At 44.9% G+C, this 20794-nt stretch overlaps 1 protein-coding gene across 6 annotated transcripts in view; it reads left to right on the top strand.

The window, feature by feature from the left end:
• The window catches only part of LOC119436315 (rab GTPase-activating protein 1-like), a 115379-nt gene that overhangs the window by 55616 nt on the left and 38969 nt on the right, over window positions 1-20794 (top strand). For all 6 annotated transcript variants that reach the window (XM_037703128.2, XM_037703130.2, XM_037703131.2 and 3 more), the window contains 3 exons: window positions 1986-2111; window positions 9985-10128; window positions 12860-12901. In XM_037703128.2, coding sequence (XP_037559056.1) covers window positions 1986-2111; window positions 9985-10128; window positions 12860-12901 — 312 coding nt within the window. The remainder of the gene's footprint in view (window positions 1-1985; window positions 2112-9984; window positions 10129-12859; window positions 12902-20794) is intronic.

The following is a 20794-nucleotide window of genomic DNA, read 5'->3' as shown; positions in this document are numbered from 1 at the left end:
TTGCTGTGCAGCAGGATTGCCGCAATTAAAATCTGCAAACTAAAAGGGTGAATGGCGAGGGAAGGCAAGGGGCTCAGAAAAGGAAAGGGTAAGAGAGGAGAAATAGCAATATCACTACCTTTAGCTTATTAAGTGGGTTTACACCCAATCACTCTATGTGAACTCCGGATCTGTTGGTGCTTCTAGTAAGTCTAGTTAGTGGCAAAGTGAAGCCAGTCGTGTGCAGAATCTTGGTTTGAGCTAGTTGGCGCTGTGACATTGCCTAAAAATGCCTGAAACGCTGTGGCCGACTGTAGCTTCTTCACAACTTATATTGGAAAACACCTCCAGTCACTTCACCAGCACTTAAAACAAAATTAGTAGGAAAAATGACTTTAGGCTGCTCTTCAATGCTTCTTTAATGCTGCACAATGCAAGGCTGTCTGACTGTTACCCCACTTAATTTTAATAATACTCTAAATTAAAATTTGCATGCTCCAGATTGCTCCAATAATAAGATATATGTGCTACAGACTCTCCAAAATCAGAATTTGTCTGCTTCAATCTGCTCCAGAATGAAATTTTGTCTACTCTAAAAATTGCTCCAAAATGACTTTAAGCATTCCCATCAAGTTCCCAGTATTAATCATCATTATCATCACTAGCCTGTTTATGTCCACGGCAGGATGAAGGCCTTAAACACATACTAGACCCTTGCGAATTTTTTTTGCTAAAATATCAAGTGTGCATTAAATTTCTACTTTGTTTAGGAGCTTTAATGTTAACTTTGCGATAGTTTTCTACTTTGGACACACAGAAACCAGGCGCGCGTTTCATTTAGGGGTGTGTTAGAATCAGGCAAATACTGCCAAATGAACCAGCAGAAAAGTGTTTTGATGTTTTGCTGCATTTTGTTTAATTTGACACCCCCCTGGATAATTCGATCAATTTCATAGAGCCCGTCAGGGTCGATTTAACGGGAGTCAACGGTATTAGTTTTATAGGGAGTGTAACGGTGCTGCAGGGAAGTCGAATAGTCGAGCAGGTAAAAAAAATCTGTCAGTGACTCTGCATATCACTTGTCTATCCCAAATATGGAAGTAGGTGTAAGCATAAAATGATTTCTTGCTTGAACAAGATGAGGATACGTTTAATACCACACATATGCTACACGTGGTGGCTCCCATAATTCTGTGTGTCATGGTGTCTGTGCAACATTATGACTACTATGTGGGAAACACCAAGTCTGCAGCTGTAAACACCCTGCTTACCATGGCACATGACAGGCTCAACAGTTCGTATTATCACAAGAGGCTGTCTCTACCGAAGCCGTTATGACATTCCAGAGGCATTGGGACATCTTGCCAACAACACTGTTACCTCGTTAACTGTTCTCTTCACAGAACCTTCACCTTCATGTCTGCAAGCTACTACATGGTTACTCTTCTTCTGATTGATATTTTCACAGACACCAGCAACTCTGATGTTTCACCATCAACTGTCTGCGTGAGCATGCCATTTCCCGTTGCCTCTGAAGTACATGCATACATGATGCCACTCTCCGAGGCTGCACCATGCATGCTACAAACTCCACACAAACTGCCAAGCGTGCAAGTTGGGAAATTGCTTGGTGATTAACACATCTGGCTGCCAGCCACATCTTGCTGCATTGGCACATGTTCAAAGCCCTGTGGCACCAGTGAACATTGTTTTGTTTTTCTTCATTATGTAGGAAATGTTATTTGTGTTGAACTTTGACTTTTCTTTGGATCCTGTTCACTTCCATTTGGATTGTTATTGGAGTCATAATGGCTTTTACAGTTTGTGGATTCCCCCTCTCAAACTTCAGAATGGGGCAAAAAAATTATTTGATGCTTAATATACCAGCTGATGTTATGCTTTGAATGTGTAGTGCATAGCTTTTCAGCTTGTGTGACCAATTGTAAAAACAGTGTTACGAGTCACTGTCATGATATGATACTAACTCAAATGGCATGTTTTTGCAGATGCCAGAAGAGCAAGCTTTTGGTGTTTTCTGCAAGGTCATGTCGGAGTATGGCCTGCGAGACCTCTTCCGTAATTCCTTTGAGTGCCTCCATCTCAAGCTCTTCCAACTAGAACGACTTATGGAGGTACTGCCCTGCATTGTCTTGCTGCATTGTTGACTGTTCTTTTTGCAGATGTACTATGCATAAGCTCATTACTAGAAAGCTCAGAACCAGGCTACACACATTTAAGTAAAAGCAGAAGAGTAAAGCACATTTATTCATTCTTGGTTTAAAATTTCCTGCTCTTGATTACATTGTAATTAATTTTGTACACTGTGCACACTTGTTTACATCAGTGCAAGCAGGTAACCTGTCTATGCCGCAGTCAGTAGAAAATGTGTTTTCTTTTAGGACTTTACTTTGAAAACAAAACTATTGTGAAAGAAGCCAGTGATAGCATGACACTTTGTGAAGAGAGAAATATGGTATTGCAGAGTTGCTTCAGCATCTTGTAGAAATTATGCTGCCATGATGAAAAAGATGATTGAAACACGCACATAATGTGGGGCATGTGTGAATGCTTTTGTATGCTGTGGTTCGTTATGCAGGATTTTCTTTCTTTCATGTAATGAAAAAAAGCTTTTTGGATAATTTTTTTTTTATATATAAGTGTGGGGAGGAGTGGCACCAGCCAAATGTCTCAAGGACTTAACAATTTAAGAAAATTTGTTTTCTTGCTCATGCTGCTGGTATGAGGCAGAAATTTGGTGAAACATAGTTTAAACCATAGGTATTCTTGCTAGTATATTACTATAGCATGAAAGATGCTTTGGCATTGGTCTGCAAGTTACTGGATTCAGAATGGCTTTTACGGATTTGTGGATTCCCTCTCTGAAACTTCACAATGGGGCAAAAAAGCATTTCATGCTTAACAAGCCAGCTGATGTTATGCTTTGAATTTATTTAATTTGGGAAATTGCTCAGTCATTAGCACATCTGACTCCCAGCCACATTTTGTTCCTTTGGCACATATTAAATGCCCTGTGGCGTAAAGACAGAGCACAATAACCCACTTTAATGGCTCAGTGGCTGTGGAATTCTACTTTTGAGCATAAGGTTGCTTTTTTGATCCCTGCTGTAGTGGCCATAATCTAATAGGATCAAAATTCAACAAAACGAATTCATTTATTTCTCATTCAAATTTGCTTTTCCTGATTGCCGATAATTCTGAATATTGTGTGACCCCTTCTGTGTAAGAAAAATCAATCGGCGACTATACTTGTTTGCATAAAAGCGTCGAGAGATACCGCAAAGCAGGGACAAAACTGCCCCAAACTTGCACGGCTTCTCTGTAGCTACTGCACAGGAGAGTGCTCCTAATTCTGAGCAGCACTCATAGCTACGCCTGCTTTTGTTAAATGCACGGAGTGTTGCAAATAAAATCGCAGAACTTGAATATATACTACTCTCTCATAGCCCACACCTACTTATTATTACAGAAACGTTGTTAAATAGTTCAGTTCCCAATGACTGTGTTGTTCCTCCAAGGTATAAAATGTTCAGATGGGATAGGGGCTCAAGAGGTGGGGGCGTAGCTATAGTTGTGAAATCATCAGTTAGGGCCGAAAGAATAGCCTGTGGCTTGTCAGAAGCAGTATGGTGCAAAATATCATTAAATGGCGTTGCATTCTTAGTGGGAGGCATTTACAGGGCCCCTGCTACCATGCCTGAGTTCCTAGACGAATTAAACGCTTTTTTGTGTGCTCATTTGAATAATAGTACGAGGCTAATAATGACTGGAGATTTTAATTTACCGCACATAAACTGGAAAACTCTCTCGCCCGGACACACAGAAGTCTCGAGTGCTGAAAAACTCCTAGAAATTATCTTTTATCACAATTTAAGGCAAATTGTTGAAGAAAATACACGAGAGACTTCATGTTCTCAGTCATTGTTAGACCTTGTGTTCTTATCTTGCAAAGTAGCTGCTAGTAGGGTGTCAGTTGAACCAGGAATATCAGACCACAAAATGATATCCGTCGATATACCAGTCGGTACACAAAGTAGTCGGCGATCACCTGTTTTGAAACCTATAAAAGATTACGCACGGGCAGACAATGCAACAATAGTAAATAACTTAAGTCTATCATTTAGTGAATTTGAATTTGTGTCATCTAGTGAGTCAGTAGAGGAACTGTGGCAACATTTCAAGGGAATCGTCAACCATTGCGTAGATGAATTTATTCCTACCCACATGAAAAAAACAAAGCAGCATAGCCCATGGATAACTCGGGAAATTATACACACAAAGCGTAGAATAAAACGGTTACGCAAAAATAAACAAAACCCAACCCAAATATCCGATTTGTGTGCTCAACTAAAATTAGCGTTAAAGGAATCCAAGAAAAAGTACTTCAACGAAACGCTTCCTGGGTTCCTGAAGTCTTCTCCACAAAAATTGTGGAGGTACTTAAGCGATAAAAAGGAAGAGATAGACCAGATAAAAAGGGGTTCTGAAATGATCACAGAAAAGAATCAGATAGCAGACTGTTTCAATGTGTTCTTCCAGTCAGTATTTACGAAGACGAGAACAGAGCAAGGAAACAATGAGCGTAGTGAATTGGGAGCTTGCGCAATGGACCCACTAGAAATCACTCAAGCAGGTATATTTCAGCAATTGCTTGCACTTGACACCAAAAAAGCAAGCGGACCAGACGGGATCCCAAGTGAATTTTTGCAGCAATATGCTGAATGGGTTTCATTTTATCTAACAACAATCTTTAGAAAGTCGTTGGAAACCAGTTCACTGCCTCAAGATTGGCGCAGCGCTGTTGTGATTCCGGTTTTTAAATCCGGCAGTCGAAGTCAAGTTAACAACTATCGTCCAATATCGCTCACTTCTGTGAGTTGTAAGCTTATAGAACATGCAATAGCAAAGCATATCATTCTTTTCTTTGAGGCGAATAACTTCTCTTCGTCACAACATGGATTCCGAAGCGGTTTATCCACTGTTTCGCAACTCATTGAGACGGTTCATGACTTTTATCTAGCTTTGGATGCGCAGGAACAAATTGACGTCATCTGCATAGATTTTGCGAAGGCCTTTGATAAGGTACCACATTGTAAATTGCTTTTTAAAATTCAGAATGCAGGTATTGCTCCAGACATTGTGAACTGGATTTCAGCCTATTTGAGTGGTCGTGTGCAATCCGTCCGCATTGAAAACTGCTTGTCTCATTCACTAGAAGTCTTATCTGGGGTTCCAGGAGGATCAGTATTGGGGCCGCTATTGCTCTTGATTTACATCAATGATATTTCCAGTGTTTTTGAATCACCTGTTAAAACGAAACTTTTTGCCGACAATTGCTTAATTTATTCCACCGTGGCAGATAAAACCGATCAAAGGAAAATTAACCGATGCTTCCAAGGTTGATGACTAGTGCATAAAATGGGAAATGGAAATAAATTACTCATATAACAATGCTCATATAACAAGAAATAAAACCGCGCTTTCCTTCGACTATAAAATTGGTGATAACCCTTTGTTGAATGTACGTAGATTTAAATATTTAGGGGTGATCATTCATCATGATCTGTGCTGGCGCCACCAGGTGGAGGAGGTCTGCTCTAGGGCTTACCGAAAACTGTGCATTTTGAGAAAAAAGTTGCAGCATGCACCAAAAAGCTTTAAAGTTAATTGTGTACTAAACATTTGTTCGCCCGGTTTTGGAGTACGCCTCCTCCGTTTGGAGCCCTCATCAACTGTACTTGCGAGGCAAACTTGAAAAAATTCAGAGAACTGCTGTGCGTTTGGTTTGTCCACATTATCGGAGAACCGATTCTGTAACAGACATGTTGAAATGTTGCGACCTGGAACTGCTAGAAACACGGCGAGAAAAACAACGAATGAAATTGTTTTTCCAGATAACCAGAAATCAAATAAAAATAAACAAAGAAACGTACATTCGTCCCCCTCTAAAACACAGTGCGCATTTAAACCAGAGTGCCAGTAACCTTTTTTAAAACACGCCTTGATGGTTTCCAACACTCGTTCTTTCCCTCATGTATTGACATATGGAATGGCATTCCGGACTGCACTGTAACAGCGCAAAATGTTAAAGAGTTTTATACACAACTAGAATTGTATTACAGGCAACGGGATACGTAAGAATTGATCATGCTTTCTGTTATTTCGTGCATATCTAGAGTCCTTACACGTGTATACCTAGTTCATTTTCCCTGTAATTTATGTTTCACAGTGCTTTATGTTGTTGTATTTTCAGTGATGATATTTATATATCATCACTGTAATGGCCCTCAAGTGAGGGCTACAGTATTCCTAAATCAATAAAAAAGTTCAATACAGTTGAATCTCGATAATTCGAACTCGAAGGGGCCCGGAAATTTGTTCGTATGAAAAGAAGTTCGAATTAAAGAAAGGACGTATTTTAAGTATTCAAGCACCATAGCACGATGCACGAACGGTGCGAGTCGTGAAATATCGCGGCGCGCAACCGCCCACGCCGGCCAACGCTTGGTTCCCGATAACGGCAGCAAACGAAACTTCAGGGAGCGGACTGGCGCCGGATGGGGACGGGCGCACGCGCGCAGAGACCATCGAAGGTGAGGGAAAAGGGCGGCAGGGAAGCGGATTGGGCCTCGGCAACTCCGCCGCTTTGGTTGCTCCCCTCGCCCTCTCTCTCAGCTCCCTCGCAGCTCCCTCCCCTTCAACTGTCTCCGTGTGCGCCCGCCGCTGTGCCGGCGCCACTGGTACAGCCGGTCGGTGCAGATTAGCCCGCTCCCTGAAGTTTCGTTTTCTGCCGTTATTGGGAAGCGAGCGTTTGCGGACATGGGTGCCGGTGCCACCAGCCCGACCCCAGCTTAACCCGCTCCCTGAAGTTTCGTTGTCTGTCGTTATCAGGATGCGAGCGCTTGCCGGCGTGGGCAGTTTCGTTGGCCTGCATTAAGGGGTCTCTCCTAAGCTTTTGCTCTATGGCGGTGTCGGAGGCGCCGCCGCGTTATTTGGCGCGCTGCTGAGAGCATTCTCGGTCTGCGGTATGTTCGAATTACCGAGCGTTTTCGCTTATTGAAATACACATAACTTTGACAGGACCACAGCGTCAGTTCGAATAAACCGGCAGTTCGAATTAAGCGTGTTCGAATTAACGAGATTCAACTGTATAACTGAATTTTTCATATAACGAAACAAATTGCCGAGTTTACAGACTTCAGTATTTTGATGTCTAACTGTATGTGTAAATGCCTCGAGCATTGACTAGCCTCAATTCCGCATATGCGGCATAAGCCGTAAAGTAATCCTTTAGAAAGTTAACTAGAAAAATTTTATTATTAGTTAATCAGCAATTATAACAAATGTTGTCTGCCACTGCTAGTAATGCATTAGCGTATAGAAGACATTCTTATGTCTTAAGACTGTCTTAAAAAGTTTTGGCTCTTTGAATTATGTGGAACGGTCAAACTTTGATATAGTGAAGTTGTACTTGCAACGAAAAAGTTCATTTATCCCCTTCAGGCATGAATTATGATTCAAAGCAGAGAAAATTCTCATTCCTAGCTGAAAATGCTTTATTAGACGTGCAATTACCAAGAAAGTGTTCAAAAACATGTTTGTTCACAATAATAAGAATTTTGGACGTTTACACAATCGTGTACATGGCGCCTCAAGGCAAGCACTTGTGGTGCTCGCATAACGATGAGAATCTAAGTCCTTCTTGACTCTTTATTCTTTCTGTTGGTAGCCTAAAACTTGTCAAGGCACATTTCAAGGACAACAGAAACCCGTTCTACTGCTTCCTTTGATGGAACTCAATAAAGCAGTCTCTTGAACCACTCAGGCACAGGAACACATCACACTTCCGACACAAAATCCGGGACCTTGAATCGCATCCTGGCTTTCTGCACCTCTTTGCAAAATTTGCGTCGACGTGCTTCGGCCAATGGTTCGTTCCGTCAAACCTCGTGGAATTTGTTGGCATAGGAGTAGCATTGTGGGTTTGCCTCACGGGCTTCAGGTCATCTTTTTTTTGCTGGTTGAGGTTGGGCTTCCTCTTCATCCTCACTACTGCTAGCGGGAAAATCCTCAGCTGTTCCATTTCCTATTCGATGCAGGCTGCGGGGGAATAAATAAGAAATTCAGCCGCAGCAGCTAAAAATTCGCAAGGGTTGTAGAAGTGCTACTCACTAGAATCTCTAGCGTGTCGTCAACCTCATCAGAAAAATCTCCGTCTGAGACATTGCCATCAGCTATCCTGGTGAGCAGTGCCTGGGCTGACGCAGTAGAGCTTCTCAGACGATGACTGGAATGTTCATCAAGGCCTATAAAGCACAATATCAATGTATTAGAATGCTACAACACACCGCACACTGGTAAAAATCAACAAAGTTCTGATTGGTTACAATGCACACTTTGAGGCGCCATGTACACAAATGTGCATGCTTGTCTTCGGAAAAGACGCGTGCAGTAGTTTTCCGCGGGCAGCATGCGAATTTGTGTTCATCGAATAGCAAAAGGCTTCTACATACACCCTGTAGCCTTTCTTTTACTATGAATGCTCATGCATAGTATTGATGAGCAAAAAAGAAGAGGATACTTACGCACATGGCCGAAGAAGCTATAGACGTCCATCTTTACTGAATGTTTACTTTTCAAGTTGCCGCTTCTGAATACAGATGGCGCTGGTTGTCCATTCGCAAAGCATTCAAAAATGAGTACGCAGCGCCTCGATGTGCTGAAAAAAAGATGGCGACGCACCCGAAGCCGATAAATTTAGCGTACACATTGTGTATGCTGCCGCTGAAGGGGTTATGCAAATTTAATAAAGTTGACGTTCTTAGGTTACAGCAGAAAATTTTGAAAAAATTAGTTCACGGGTTCCTAGAAAACAGTTCTGGTGGAAAGCATCTTGTCGGTGAGCATTTATAAACAGAATCCCACAAGATATATGACTAATAATTATGTACTGTGTTTACTCGCATGATGAATGCAATTTTTTCTTGAAAAACAAGCAAGGTTGGGGGTGCATGCACGGTACATTTTATGAAAACTTTTTCAAAAGAGCAAAAATTTTAAAGTAAGATGGTAATAAATTTTAAAATGTGTTAAGATATCTTAGCTTTGCAGTGAATATACACATCCACTATTTGCAAACAGTGACAGCTTTCTAAAGTCTTTCGGTTTCCAGAAGTCGTGACACATCCAATTCGTCGCAAACGGCTTGTCGTGTTGCTTCTACCACTAGAGCATGCGGACTTTGTCAACACCGAAATGCCTTCTGGCAACACAATTCCCGTACTCCACCGCATACTCCACGGCCTTTGACTTAAAACTAGCCGTATAACTGAAATTATGGCCCATCGCACTCAGCAAAATTTAAGACAAGTAGAAAAGCAAGCAACAGACAGTGCTGTCACGAAACGGTCACCTTCGAAGTTTAAAAAAATTATGCAGATCCTACACACTGGGAATTGGTGTAAGCGAAGCTTTGATGAGCCGGCAGGACAAAGCGGCGCATCACAATAAAAAGCATGCAGTGATGCTATTTAAGCTGGGACGACAAATCATGAAGCAGCTCATACTGACCTCTGCGATGGTCGGGGCTTTTTTAGCTCTCACTAGCAACATTTGCACGTGAAAGGATCCATGCAAATACTGACTTCACTGTCAGGCTATGTTGTTCTTTCCTTTTGGTGGTCACAAAGGCTCTAAACTACAGAACGATATTACTTTTTTATGGTGTGGGAAAAAAAAGTACATGGTGTTCGATGGCACTATGATCGGGAAATTAAGAAAATTCATGATATATTACCAATCTCTCTAAATTGAGGATCGTTATATCAAGGTTTGACTGTATAATGCAGATAAAATATACATATGTAAAACTGTTAAATAAAAATGACTGATGTGTCCATGAGCGACCTTTTTCATCACAGAACCTGCCAATCAAAATGCAGTCATTGCAAATTGGTATTTGTGGTTTTTGTTTTGGCTGTCTTGCAGGACCAGCTTCCACAGCTGTATGCTCACTTTGTGGACCTTGGAGTGGAAGCACACATGTTTGGTTCCCAGTGGTTCCTAACACTGTTTACAGCCAAGTTTCCATTGCACGTAGTCTTCTTCATCTTGGACTTATTTCTGCTCGATGTAAGTGTTCTGTTTCCTTTCCGTATCCATTGTATGTCTTTCATGATGTGCAAGAATTTTTAATGACCCAAAATTTCATACCATTTTGAGTTAAATTAATTGTACCTTAATTTGCGTGGTCAGAATTTTTCTGCCATGTAGGTAGCAGCAGACTAGGACATCACCAGTTTATGACATCACCAGATGACATCAGTAGTTTGGCAGGTGGCACATTCATGAAATAACCCAGTATGTATTTAATTTTCTGAGTGTTAGCTGAGTTGCAACAACTGACATCAATGGCCAACAAGCAGCTTTGACAATAAGCAACTTTTTTGTGTGGGATTGGGTGAAGGAACAGTTGAAGCAATGATCCAAGTCTGAGACAACTAGTGACCACTTCTATGATAAGTTCCATATTTGTGTTTTTCACAATCACATGAAGTGAACAGACAATGAAACTGAAGAAAGCATAGGTTAAATTACTTGCTTTAATTGAAATGTAGAAATGGTAAAGGGAAATAAAAGGGGTAAAAAAAAAAACAATTTGCCCGCGACTTGTTCTTCATCCACTTTCCTTTCCCTTTGCATCATTTATACATTTCCATTGTCTCTTGGCTTCATATGATTGTGATTAACCAAAATCGGACCCCTCGGATCCCCTTCTTCTCGTTCATGTCTGTGTTTTGTATTTGCCCAATATTCTGCTGCTCATAAGCTACCCCTGGTGAGTGGCTTTAATTTCAATTTATGGTTGTCAAACATGATAAATGTGACAGTGTGATAAGAAGTGTGTCTGCAAAGGCTGTGGCGGACGCCTACCTTTTTATACCATGAATAGTAATCTTAACAGGGTTTGGAAATCAAAGGTTGTGATCTGGTTGTACTTTCTTTCATGCCCAGTATAATAAAAAAGAAAGCATAATCAGAACGTTAAGGTCCTTATTACTCTAACATAAACCTCTGATAGGCTTGGAAAGTATATACAGTGTAGACCGCTTATAACGTAAGTCGCCGGAGTCGCGAATATCCGCACTATAAGCGGTACCGCACTATAACCAAAGCAACAATTTTCAAGGCCCGCACATATGCAAAACATGTGCACCGAGCCGCCACGCGTATGCGACAGTCAAGGAATGCCGCTAAAACGTTTGCATTCAATTTACAGTCGAATCTCGTTAATTCGAACCAAATCGCGCGGCGGCGCCTCCGACCGGCATTGCTCCGGCACCGCCATAGAGTAAAAGCTTAGGAGAGACCCCTCAATGTCGCGCACGAACAAAACGAAAAAAAAAAGAAAGAAAAAAAAATGCGGTGGAAATTTCACCCTCTCTCAAATGGCAAGGTCGCCGATTCTGCATTGCACTGCAACATGCGTGTACGTGCCGACATCTCAGCCACGCTACCGTAGCCACACGTAGAAAATGGCAGTGAACCCTTCTTTCTTCTTTATGCTTCCTCTACTTTCTAGTCACGTGTTGACCTTGCACGCTGCGGCTACGGCGCAGAGGGAAGCAGCGGCGCTGTCCCAGGCCGGCCAACGAAACTGCCCATGCCGGCAAACGCCCGCTTCCCGATAACGGCAGAAAACGAAACTTCAGGGAGCTGGCGCCAGGCCGGCTGGAGCGGCGGCGCCTGCACGGCGGCGGGTGCGCACGGTGACAGTCGAAAGTGAGGGAGCTACGAGGGGGGCGTGGGGAGCCACCGAAGCGGCGGAGATGCCGAGGCGAAATCCGCTTTCCTGCCGCCCTCCTCCCTCACATTCCACGGTCTCCGCGCCCTTCGCCGTGCCGTGCCGGCGCCGCCTGCTCCCTGAAGTTTCGTTTACTGCCGTTATCGGGAAGCGAGCGTTGGCCGGGGTTGGCAGTTTCATGGCCCTCGCTCGCTATGCGCGCCGTGATATTTCACGACTCGCACTCAAGATTCTGGTTTCAGCCTCACTGGCTGTTCGTTCGCACCACGTGCCCTTCTCCTCCACTTCGTCTCTCTTTCTTCCTCGAGCACTCCTTGGGGCGCCCGTTTGAGGGGAGCGTTCGCCGTCTCCACTGACTTCCGTACTCCCAGGCAGCCGCACTGTAACCGGTATTTCGTTTCCCGCAAATGCACTATACGCGATACGTGTATACATGGAGTGCTATGGGAAAATTAACGGGAGTCTGAAAAGACCGCACTATATACGGTCCTGCACTATAAGCGGTTACGTTATAAGTGGTCTATGCTGTAGTGCCTGGAATAGTGTCCTTAGTGCATATTGTTACTGCAGTGTCAGTATTTCACTAGAACACATAAATAAAAGCAAGGAAGCAATGAACCGGCAAGACCAGGCTCGAAAGAGAACAGTAGCCATTTTTCTAAGCTTTAATAGAAAAATGGGCTTTAGTGGTACATCTAGCACATTTAGAGGCTTCTGTTCAGTAAAGCCAAATTGATGCTTTGAACAAAGAGGAGACATGAATGTGCCCCATTTATATCTTATGTGGCATCATATCTTTGTCAGTGAAAAAATTAGGTGTGTAGAAAAGGGAAATTTAGTATTCATCATCGGATATAAAAGACGTGTTAGGGGGCTTTTTAAAATATTGCTTTAGCGTTTTCTATTCACTTGCAGCAGATTTTGCTGTTCTCACCGTATCAAAGTGTTCTGTATAAACGATTATCTCAGTTTAATTTTCATTGTGAGCTCAATTTTTTTTTTTTTGTAAAAATGTCACATCTTATGCTTCAGTTCTCAAGTCAATTTGTTTTATCCCAGGGCACGGACACATTGTTTCAAGTAGCAGTTGCGCTCCTGACGGTGAGTGCCAACTTATGTTGTTTGGTTGCTTAGTCTACTCGCAACACATGCAGCTGTCATCATAGTTAATTGAAGGATAAACCAGTTGTCCTGTTATTAAAAGTATTACAGTGTTAGTTGTTATGGAGCTCACTCCCCTAGTCGTTTTGATGGCCACCGGTATAGATAGAAAGATTTCATTTTTCGGGAGGGGGGGCTCAACCAGCTTTCCGAACCCCAACCATGTGCGTGTGTGTGTGTGTGTGTGTGTGTGTGTGTGTGTGTGTGTGTGTGTGTGTGTGTGTGTGTGTGTGTGTGTGTGTGTGTGTGTGTGTGTGTGTGTGTGTGTGTGTGTGTGTGTGTGTGTGTGTGTGTGTGTGTGTGTGTGTGTGTGTGTGCGCGCGCGCGCGCGCGCGCGCGCACGTGCGAGGGCGAGTCAAATGAAAGTGAGCCAACCCACCCCGCGCATTAATGGTTCGGTCCATTATACAGGCATCTCTCATTTACAAAAGTGAGGATTTACAGGTGTGAGGATAAATGTTCTTTAATGCTCTCATGCACTGGGTTGAAAATGGTTGCGTGACATAATGGACACTCCAAAAAGTTGAACAGCATGGTGTCATGAGGTTTTTGACAGCTGAAGGTGTTTCCCAAAAAGAAATTAGTCGCCGTATGGCTACCATGTATGGTGAACATTGCATTTCATTGGCCACTAGTGAAGCGTTGGAACAAATGGTTCAAAGAAGGACATGAAAGTTGCAAAGATGATCCAAGACGAGGCCAAAGCCACCGTGCAATCACCTCCAACACAATTGCAAAGGTTGACGAGCTGATTAGACAAGAACAGAGGGTAAGCATCGATGAACTGGCAGAGCGTGTGAACATCAGTCACGGTTCCGTTCACACCATAATTCATGACCATCTCAGTTATCGGCTCCTGTGTGCACAATGGTTGCCCAAGATTTTGAACCACTGCTAGAGGACGGAGAGGTTCTGCGCTGCCTTGACTCATCTGATCCGGTATCACATTGAGGGTGACGACGACTTGTCTGCAGTTGTGACCGGGGACGAATCATGGTGCCACTATTACGAGCCTGAAACACGACGGCAAAGCTTACAGTGGAAACATTCGAATTCACCACCCCCAAAGAAAGCAAAGGCTGTCATTTCCTCCGGAAAGGTGCTGTTGACATTTTTTTTTTTCGGTCATCGGGGGCCATTACTGATGCAATTTGTTAAACCTGGAGAGACAATCAATCGTTTCCAATATTGTGAAATGCTGGAACGGCTGCATGTCGGAATCAAGAATAAATGACGTGGAGAATTACTAATGGGGTCATCTTGCTACACGACAATGCCCGTCCCCACGTCGCTGATGTGGTTAACACAAAACTGGCAAAGTTCAATGCTGCAACATCCACCATACAGCCCAGACCTGTCGCCTTGCGACTTCCGCATTTTCAGGCAATTGAAAAAACAGCTCACGGGAACCATATTCGTGGCGGACGATGACGTGGAAGAGTCAGACTTCTTGAAGCAGCAACCAACGTTTTTATATTAGGGTCAGTTGGCAAAGAGCGCGGCCTCCAAGTGGCGAGGAGCGGGTCGGCGATCAGGAGGTGGCGCTGCGGTAGCGTCAGGATCGGTCTCGGCGTGGCGTCTGCTTTGCTCCTTCCTGAAACGCGCCGGCGAGCGTCCACCATATTCGGTTGACTCTGTTATTCAAGAAGTAGAAAGGCAACTTCGCTCTTACTTGACTTTAGTGAAAAGCGCTTTTTAGTTGTATCTGAACAATACAACAAAAAGCAAACAGCACGTAAGAAAGGACAAAAAAAAAGGGATGCGAGCACTGCACAGTGCACTTGCCTTCATCCGCTTCCCGTTGTAACTGACGTTTATTTTTCGCTAGTATACTGCACAAATCAGCTCACGATCCCGTAATGCTCAATCATATTGACATGTGTACTTATTTATCCTTTTTCTAGGAGGCATTTCACCCACTAACAACTAGATGTTGTCGCTCAGCGCAAGACGCGCCTGCATGACTGGAATCTTATCAATGGCTCTATCCGTCGTCTGTTGTCACTGAAGCTTGTGTAATGTGATTGCATGCGCGACGCGAATTGTGTAGTACTTTCTGGAAGACACGCGGGCACCACCGATTACTCTGGAACCTTCGATGACTCATGTATAAAAATCGACGCGCTTGCCCGCTGATCACATTTGCGACGATCACCGATGCGTTCGCCGCTTTCGTTGAGCTTTGAGTGTAGCCTACTTTTCTGCACACAGGTTCGCCCAATAACGAGTAGTTTCGCCATTCCAAGTTTTGCTACTGTGTCCTTGACCGTCAATGCCCCGTGACAATATTCCAACCTTACCTGAACACGTCTGACGCGGGCAGAAACTGCGGCAAAGCCTACCAAATCAATGACTACAAAGGAAGCAAGAAAAAATGCCTTGTCATTTTATTTGATGTTGTGAAAGGGAATTCCGCAGATAAATTATTTGCAGGGATTTATTTACAATCAGAAAGCTGCTTACAGCGACGGAGCTCTACAGGAAGCCATCATATTAGCTTTAATTTCTTTCTGGCAGATGCGACCTTTTCTGAAGAGCTGAGGCTCTTGCAAGTATCTTTTGCGGCAAAATGCATTCATAGCACTATGTATGAATGAAGAAGCTCTGCAGTAGTGGTGTCCTTGTGAACGTGGCAACCAACACTTGTCACATCACAGTCCTTAAGTGCATCAAGAAGGGTCCAAAAAGTGTCAGAACAGAGCCGGTTGATTTGTAACTCATCTTAAATCTTGTTTTCAATGCCTCGAAACATACAGAAAAGCTCCCATGATGGCAACTTGAGACTTCCAAGCTTAAATTCCTTCTCCAAAGTGAGAAATGCCTCTGGGCACACAGCATTTTCAGACTGGATGCTACGTATACAGTCAGAACATCTCTCATGCTTGAGAAAAGAGTGAACAAGATAGCCGCACAAGTAGTAAATAACACAGTCCTGTGTTGCTGGTGTGGAGTATCCGTGATCAGGCGCTGTCAGTGTTGCATCCTGTGCAGTAGAGCAGATCTCCGCCAACTTTGCTCCTACAGTCTCCTGGAGTCTTTCGTGGGATAAAAGTCTGTCCTTTCTTCCCATTTTCATGCTATCTGCGACAGTGGCAAGCACAAAGGTCTGTTCCTCATTCACGTTCCCGGTGATACAGGTGCTGATTGGTGTATACAGGCTCAGAAGCCTATATATGTGTACAAAGCTGATTAGGGTTGGATGATCTTCATCACCTCCATAGCTTCTCGTCACACCAAAAAATCTCTGGGGGAAAAAAATGAAATGAAGAGGTGATTTCTTTATGAAACAAACCGCACAAACATCAAGATAATAAGAAAAAGAAAACGTACTGCTTACGTCTAAAGGATCCTGGTTGAGTTTGCCCGTCAGCACATAACGTGCTCCTTTAGAGGGAAGATCTGCTACAAGGTCCCGTACCGATGCAAGCGTAACCCGAAGGGACTCCTAGCAACTTGCGACGCAAACATCACTGTCTCTTTGGCGATGTGGTTTTCCTCGGTCTCATTTACAGCGTCAAGGAACTCCTGGATGACCTTTAAAATAAGCCAGCAAGCAAATTCATTTAACAATGCAAGAGATGGTATGAGTATTATCTTTACCTCAATTTTGGATGACCTTTAAAATAAGCCAGTGAGCAAATTCATTTAACAAAAATGCAACAGATGGTATGAATATTACCTTTACCTCAATTTCTTTTGATGAACTTCTTATTCCAAACTGGGGAAGCTTCACATTCAGGGCATCGAACAGTTTGTTCACCATGAGCGTGAATTCAGCAGTTCCATGGCAGTCTTTCAGGTCAGGCACCTCTAACCGCTGGTAGAGCTTTAAACCGATCAATGGCAGTGCTCCGGCTAAAAAGCTGAGAACAAAATGTTGGAAAATTTTTCAGCTTTATTTTTTATAAACATTCATTCATGCATATAAACAAAGAGTAAACTACAAAAGACATCTAAATAGGGCATTTTTGTTTACCTGTACAGCCAGTCTCACATTCATCTTCCGCAGATTGTCTGGGCTTACATGCTCTTTTGTCAATTTTGGTACCACCCGGAGCTGCTGCTTGCCGTCTACTTCTTGGAGTTTCCGATAGTGGTCAAAGTTGATCTTGTGTTGACCGATCTCTAATTTGAAAAAAATTACTGAGATAAAAAAAAGTGTTCTATTGCGGATATCACTCATTTCAGAGTTGCTTAAAGATGAAAAATAAGTCGACATCCCAATCCACGTACCATGCCATACTTGTGGTGCAGAAGGTGGTTCCGTATGCACTTGATAATGTGAGGAACATCACAAAGGAAGTGCAGCTGCTGATCAGGCACACAAGGATGGTCAACTTTGTGTTTTGGTGCATGAAGCTTGCCTTTGATACCAAAACTTGACCACATGGCCTTGTTAGTGCTGGCACCATCACTGATTACAGCGACGACAACTGCATTGTGCTTCGATAGCTCCAAAATGGCTTCCAAAACAAGCCTTGCCAGCACTCTTCCAGGGGCTGCGTGTCTTGTCGTGAAACTTGCAATCGGCTGAACCCAAGAGTAAAACAATGGCACAAACATGAGGACCAAAGTGTGGTCGGCTGTTGTTTCTGAGTCATGGCCATCTCCATAGTCCACAAAGCCATCAACCTTGTAGGTACTCTTATTAAATGCAACCACCTCTTGCACCTTCATCTTGTCCAGTATCAGGGTTCCGTAGCATTGAACTCCTGTTCTGTTCTTCATAAAGGCCCCAACACTGGCAAGAGATACCTTGTTGAAGCCGAATTCGCAAGTCATTCCTTTCATCATTTGTCTCAGCCTTGTGGTGGTTGGAAGTGGCATGAGCTTCATCTTTGTCATTAGTCTATAAGCTCTTGGGCTTGAAATTCTTAACAGAAGACAAGTCATGAGCCATTCCTGTTCATCACGCTTTCCTCATGGCGATTTTGCTCTTGCTGCTTTCAGTGCTGCCCGAAAGGCAAGCGCTTGTGGAAGATTTGCCATTGCTTTATCAACTACGCTCACTGAAACTTCTGACAAACGGCGCCTCAGTGCTCCCAGTTCTCTTCTAGCACTTTCGCGAAAGACAGTGGCCCTAATGGCCTTTTTCTTTAGGTTTTTGATTTCACATTGTGGCTTCCGTATTGTGCTTTTTTGGGGGGGGGATGGCGCTTCACTCTATCCCCAAAATTTTTTTGTGTTTTTTTGCGTGGAGGGCACAAGTTTAGGTCTGACAGCACCATGCATTTCTTGTTTCGCCACACACCCTGCCTTCTCACAGCCGTCGTTGAAGACAAAATGCCTGGAAAGAGCTCACATTTACATCCAGTGCAAATGTTGAGGGCATTGATGCGGCAAAGAAATGTTGCTACATTCTCCTGACTTGCTAGCTGACTCTGAACGATTTCATTTTTCTCGGTGTCGCTGCACGGTGGGACAAGCACACCTCTCGAACTAACTACAGCAGTCAAGTCTTGCCTGATTAGTACGGCCTTTTCAATTTGTGCAATGCCCCCGGCCTCCTCAAGCTTGTAGAAAATAACCTCGATGGTCGAAGCCTTCTCATGCCACGACTCAAATGTTGCACCGTCCTGCATAGCAGCAAGCCAGGGCGCAGTTTCTAACCTGCTGACTTCGGCGCATTCACTGACATCCATACTGTCACTTGCGTCAATTTCGTCGCACAAATCCGCATCACTTTGGCAGGAAGCAACTTTGGCGGGAACCACGGTCCTCACTTTAGGTGGTTTTCTTGCTGACTTGGGTGCCTTTGGTTTTGACAGGTGCTCCGGTATGTTCGGAAAAATTCGGGGCACCGCGCGCTCCGTCAGCGTCCACCTGCCTCGCGGTATCGTTACGGTTTGACCGTTCACAACATGCTCATAGCAGCTTGTGGGGGTCTCACACGTGCTCTTGGGACAAAGGAACGACAACACAGTAGTGCAAACAATCAAAAGGGCATTTATTGCACCTTTCATACACTAATGCGCACTAGCCGAATTACAACCAGTAGAACATTCACACGGGCGCACGACAAATCAAGGAAGTCCGACTCACCGCGACCCGATAGCGAGCGAATACGTTCGCCCCATGCTATGACACCATCACCTAGTCGTTCACGTGTACGGTCACGCAAACGGTGGCGCGTTCGAACGATCCGTGTTCGTCCATACCGGTGCCCCGCTCCGAGCCTCGCGAGACGTCTCGCGAAGCGTGGATCGGCGCACGCGCAGGACGTCCGCGTCGCTCACCGATCCCAACCCAAAGAGAGAGCGCCTTCGCCCTTTTTCTCCCAAGTCACCCCGCCGTTCGGTGGCGTTAGCATCGCGACACTCGCGCCATCTCTCGCAACGCGCCGCAACAACTACGACCGCCCCCGGCGCCCAGCCACGCGGTGAAGCCGGACCACAGGAGACGCGTGAGAGTCTCGCATCCCCACATCCCCCCAACCTTAAATCACTACACATACTCCGGCGAAACATGTCACAAGGTCTATCAACGCGCGCGTCGTGAACAAAAGTTAGTACATGCGACAGTGGCGCCGCCAAGGAAATGTCCACACGTTATCCACAACATGCGAGCCGACATTGTCTCTGGGGTTCACCGCTGGCGTCCGTTGGTCACAGCACCAGCTCTGCAGATTCGATGGCATGACTCCAGCACAGGACTCTGGAAATGGCGACGCAGAAGTCGGCACGAGCAAGCATCGCTCGCGCCGACGCGCCCTGCCGGCGAGAGCCGCTGGTGACTGCCGGCTCTTTTCCCAGTCGCCGAGGGTAGCGAGCCGGACACAGGTGGCCGCCGAAATCGCTGCGCCGAGCTGGCCACAGGCATCTGCATCGCCTGGGGTAGCTCGATTGTAGTCCGGGGCAGCAGCGCTGACGATGTGCAGGTGACAGCAAACCAGGGGTGACTCCGCTCACGCTGCGTACACTCAACGCACTCGACAAACACTAAAGCAGTGCAATGGAGAGGAATTCGGCATACGCATCGCCCACGTGGTACGATGTTCAATTCGGCTAGCGAAATTTCGGACGGCATTTCAGATGCTAAGTTCATGTGAACAAAGCTTGCTTTCTTGAGTAGAACGAGTAATTTCAATTCGTGCGAGGCGAACTAATGAGGGAAGCAATATGCGACACCTCAACACCACGGTCCACCAGGTTGTGTCCCTCCACGTGCGATAGGCGGCTTCGTAAAGCCTTAGGCCTAATGCGTCGCTACCCTGACAACAACCGGCATCCAAAAAAAAAAAAAAAACGACACCCAAAATGGGCACAAGAACAGGCAGCCGCGAGGAGACGTTAGCTCTGTGAGGTGGTCCTACCCCGCTCGGTGCACACAGCATCCGAGTTGACGGCGCCCACCGTCCCAGACGGTGTCGGAGCGCCCGGTGCCAGGCCGCAATACCAGTCAGCCCGTAGCGACACCCGTGGCCCGCGGCCACCCGGCTTTCTGAGCCGCGACTTCCTAAGTCAAAGAGATAGAAGAAGCTATTTATATAAGAAATTCGGACCACCCACGAGGCTTCCGTACTCACTCGCTTCAGGCTTGCCAATGCTCCGCGGGCTTTAGGCCTCGCGCTCCCAGGATGCAGACCTCGTGGCTCTCGTACCGACGAGTGTACTTCAAAACACTCGCGAAAAGGCTTAGCATGTTGAAAAGTTCAAACACGCTACAGCAACCGTCGCCTTGCTCAAGAAAGCACGCCGCCGACGCTAGCGATCAAAATCCACGCTAGGAATACGCTTCGGTTCAAACAAAGGTTGTCTCGAACCGAGCGAAACTCAAAATTATCGTCCGATGCCCCAAGAGGTCCACGTTGGGCAGCCAGATGTTGGTGGCCAG

The sequence above is a fragment of the Dermacentor silvarum genome, chromosome 1 (assembly GCF_013339745.2).
Source record: "Dermacentor silvarum isolate Dsil-2018 chromosome 1, BIME_Dsil_1.4, whole genome shotgun sequence".
Taxonomy (NCBI): Eukaryota; Metazoa; Arthropoda; class Arachnida; order Ixodida; family Ixodidae; genus Dermacentor; species Dermacentor silvarum.
This window is presented reverse-complemented; position numbering and strand designations above follow the sequence as displayed.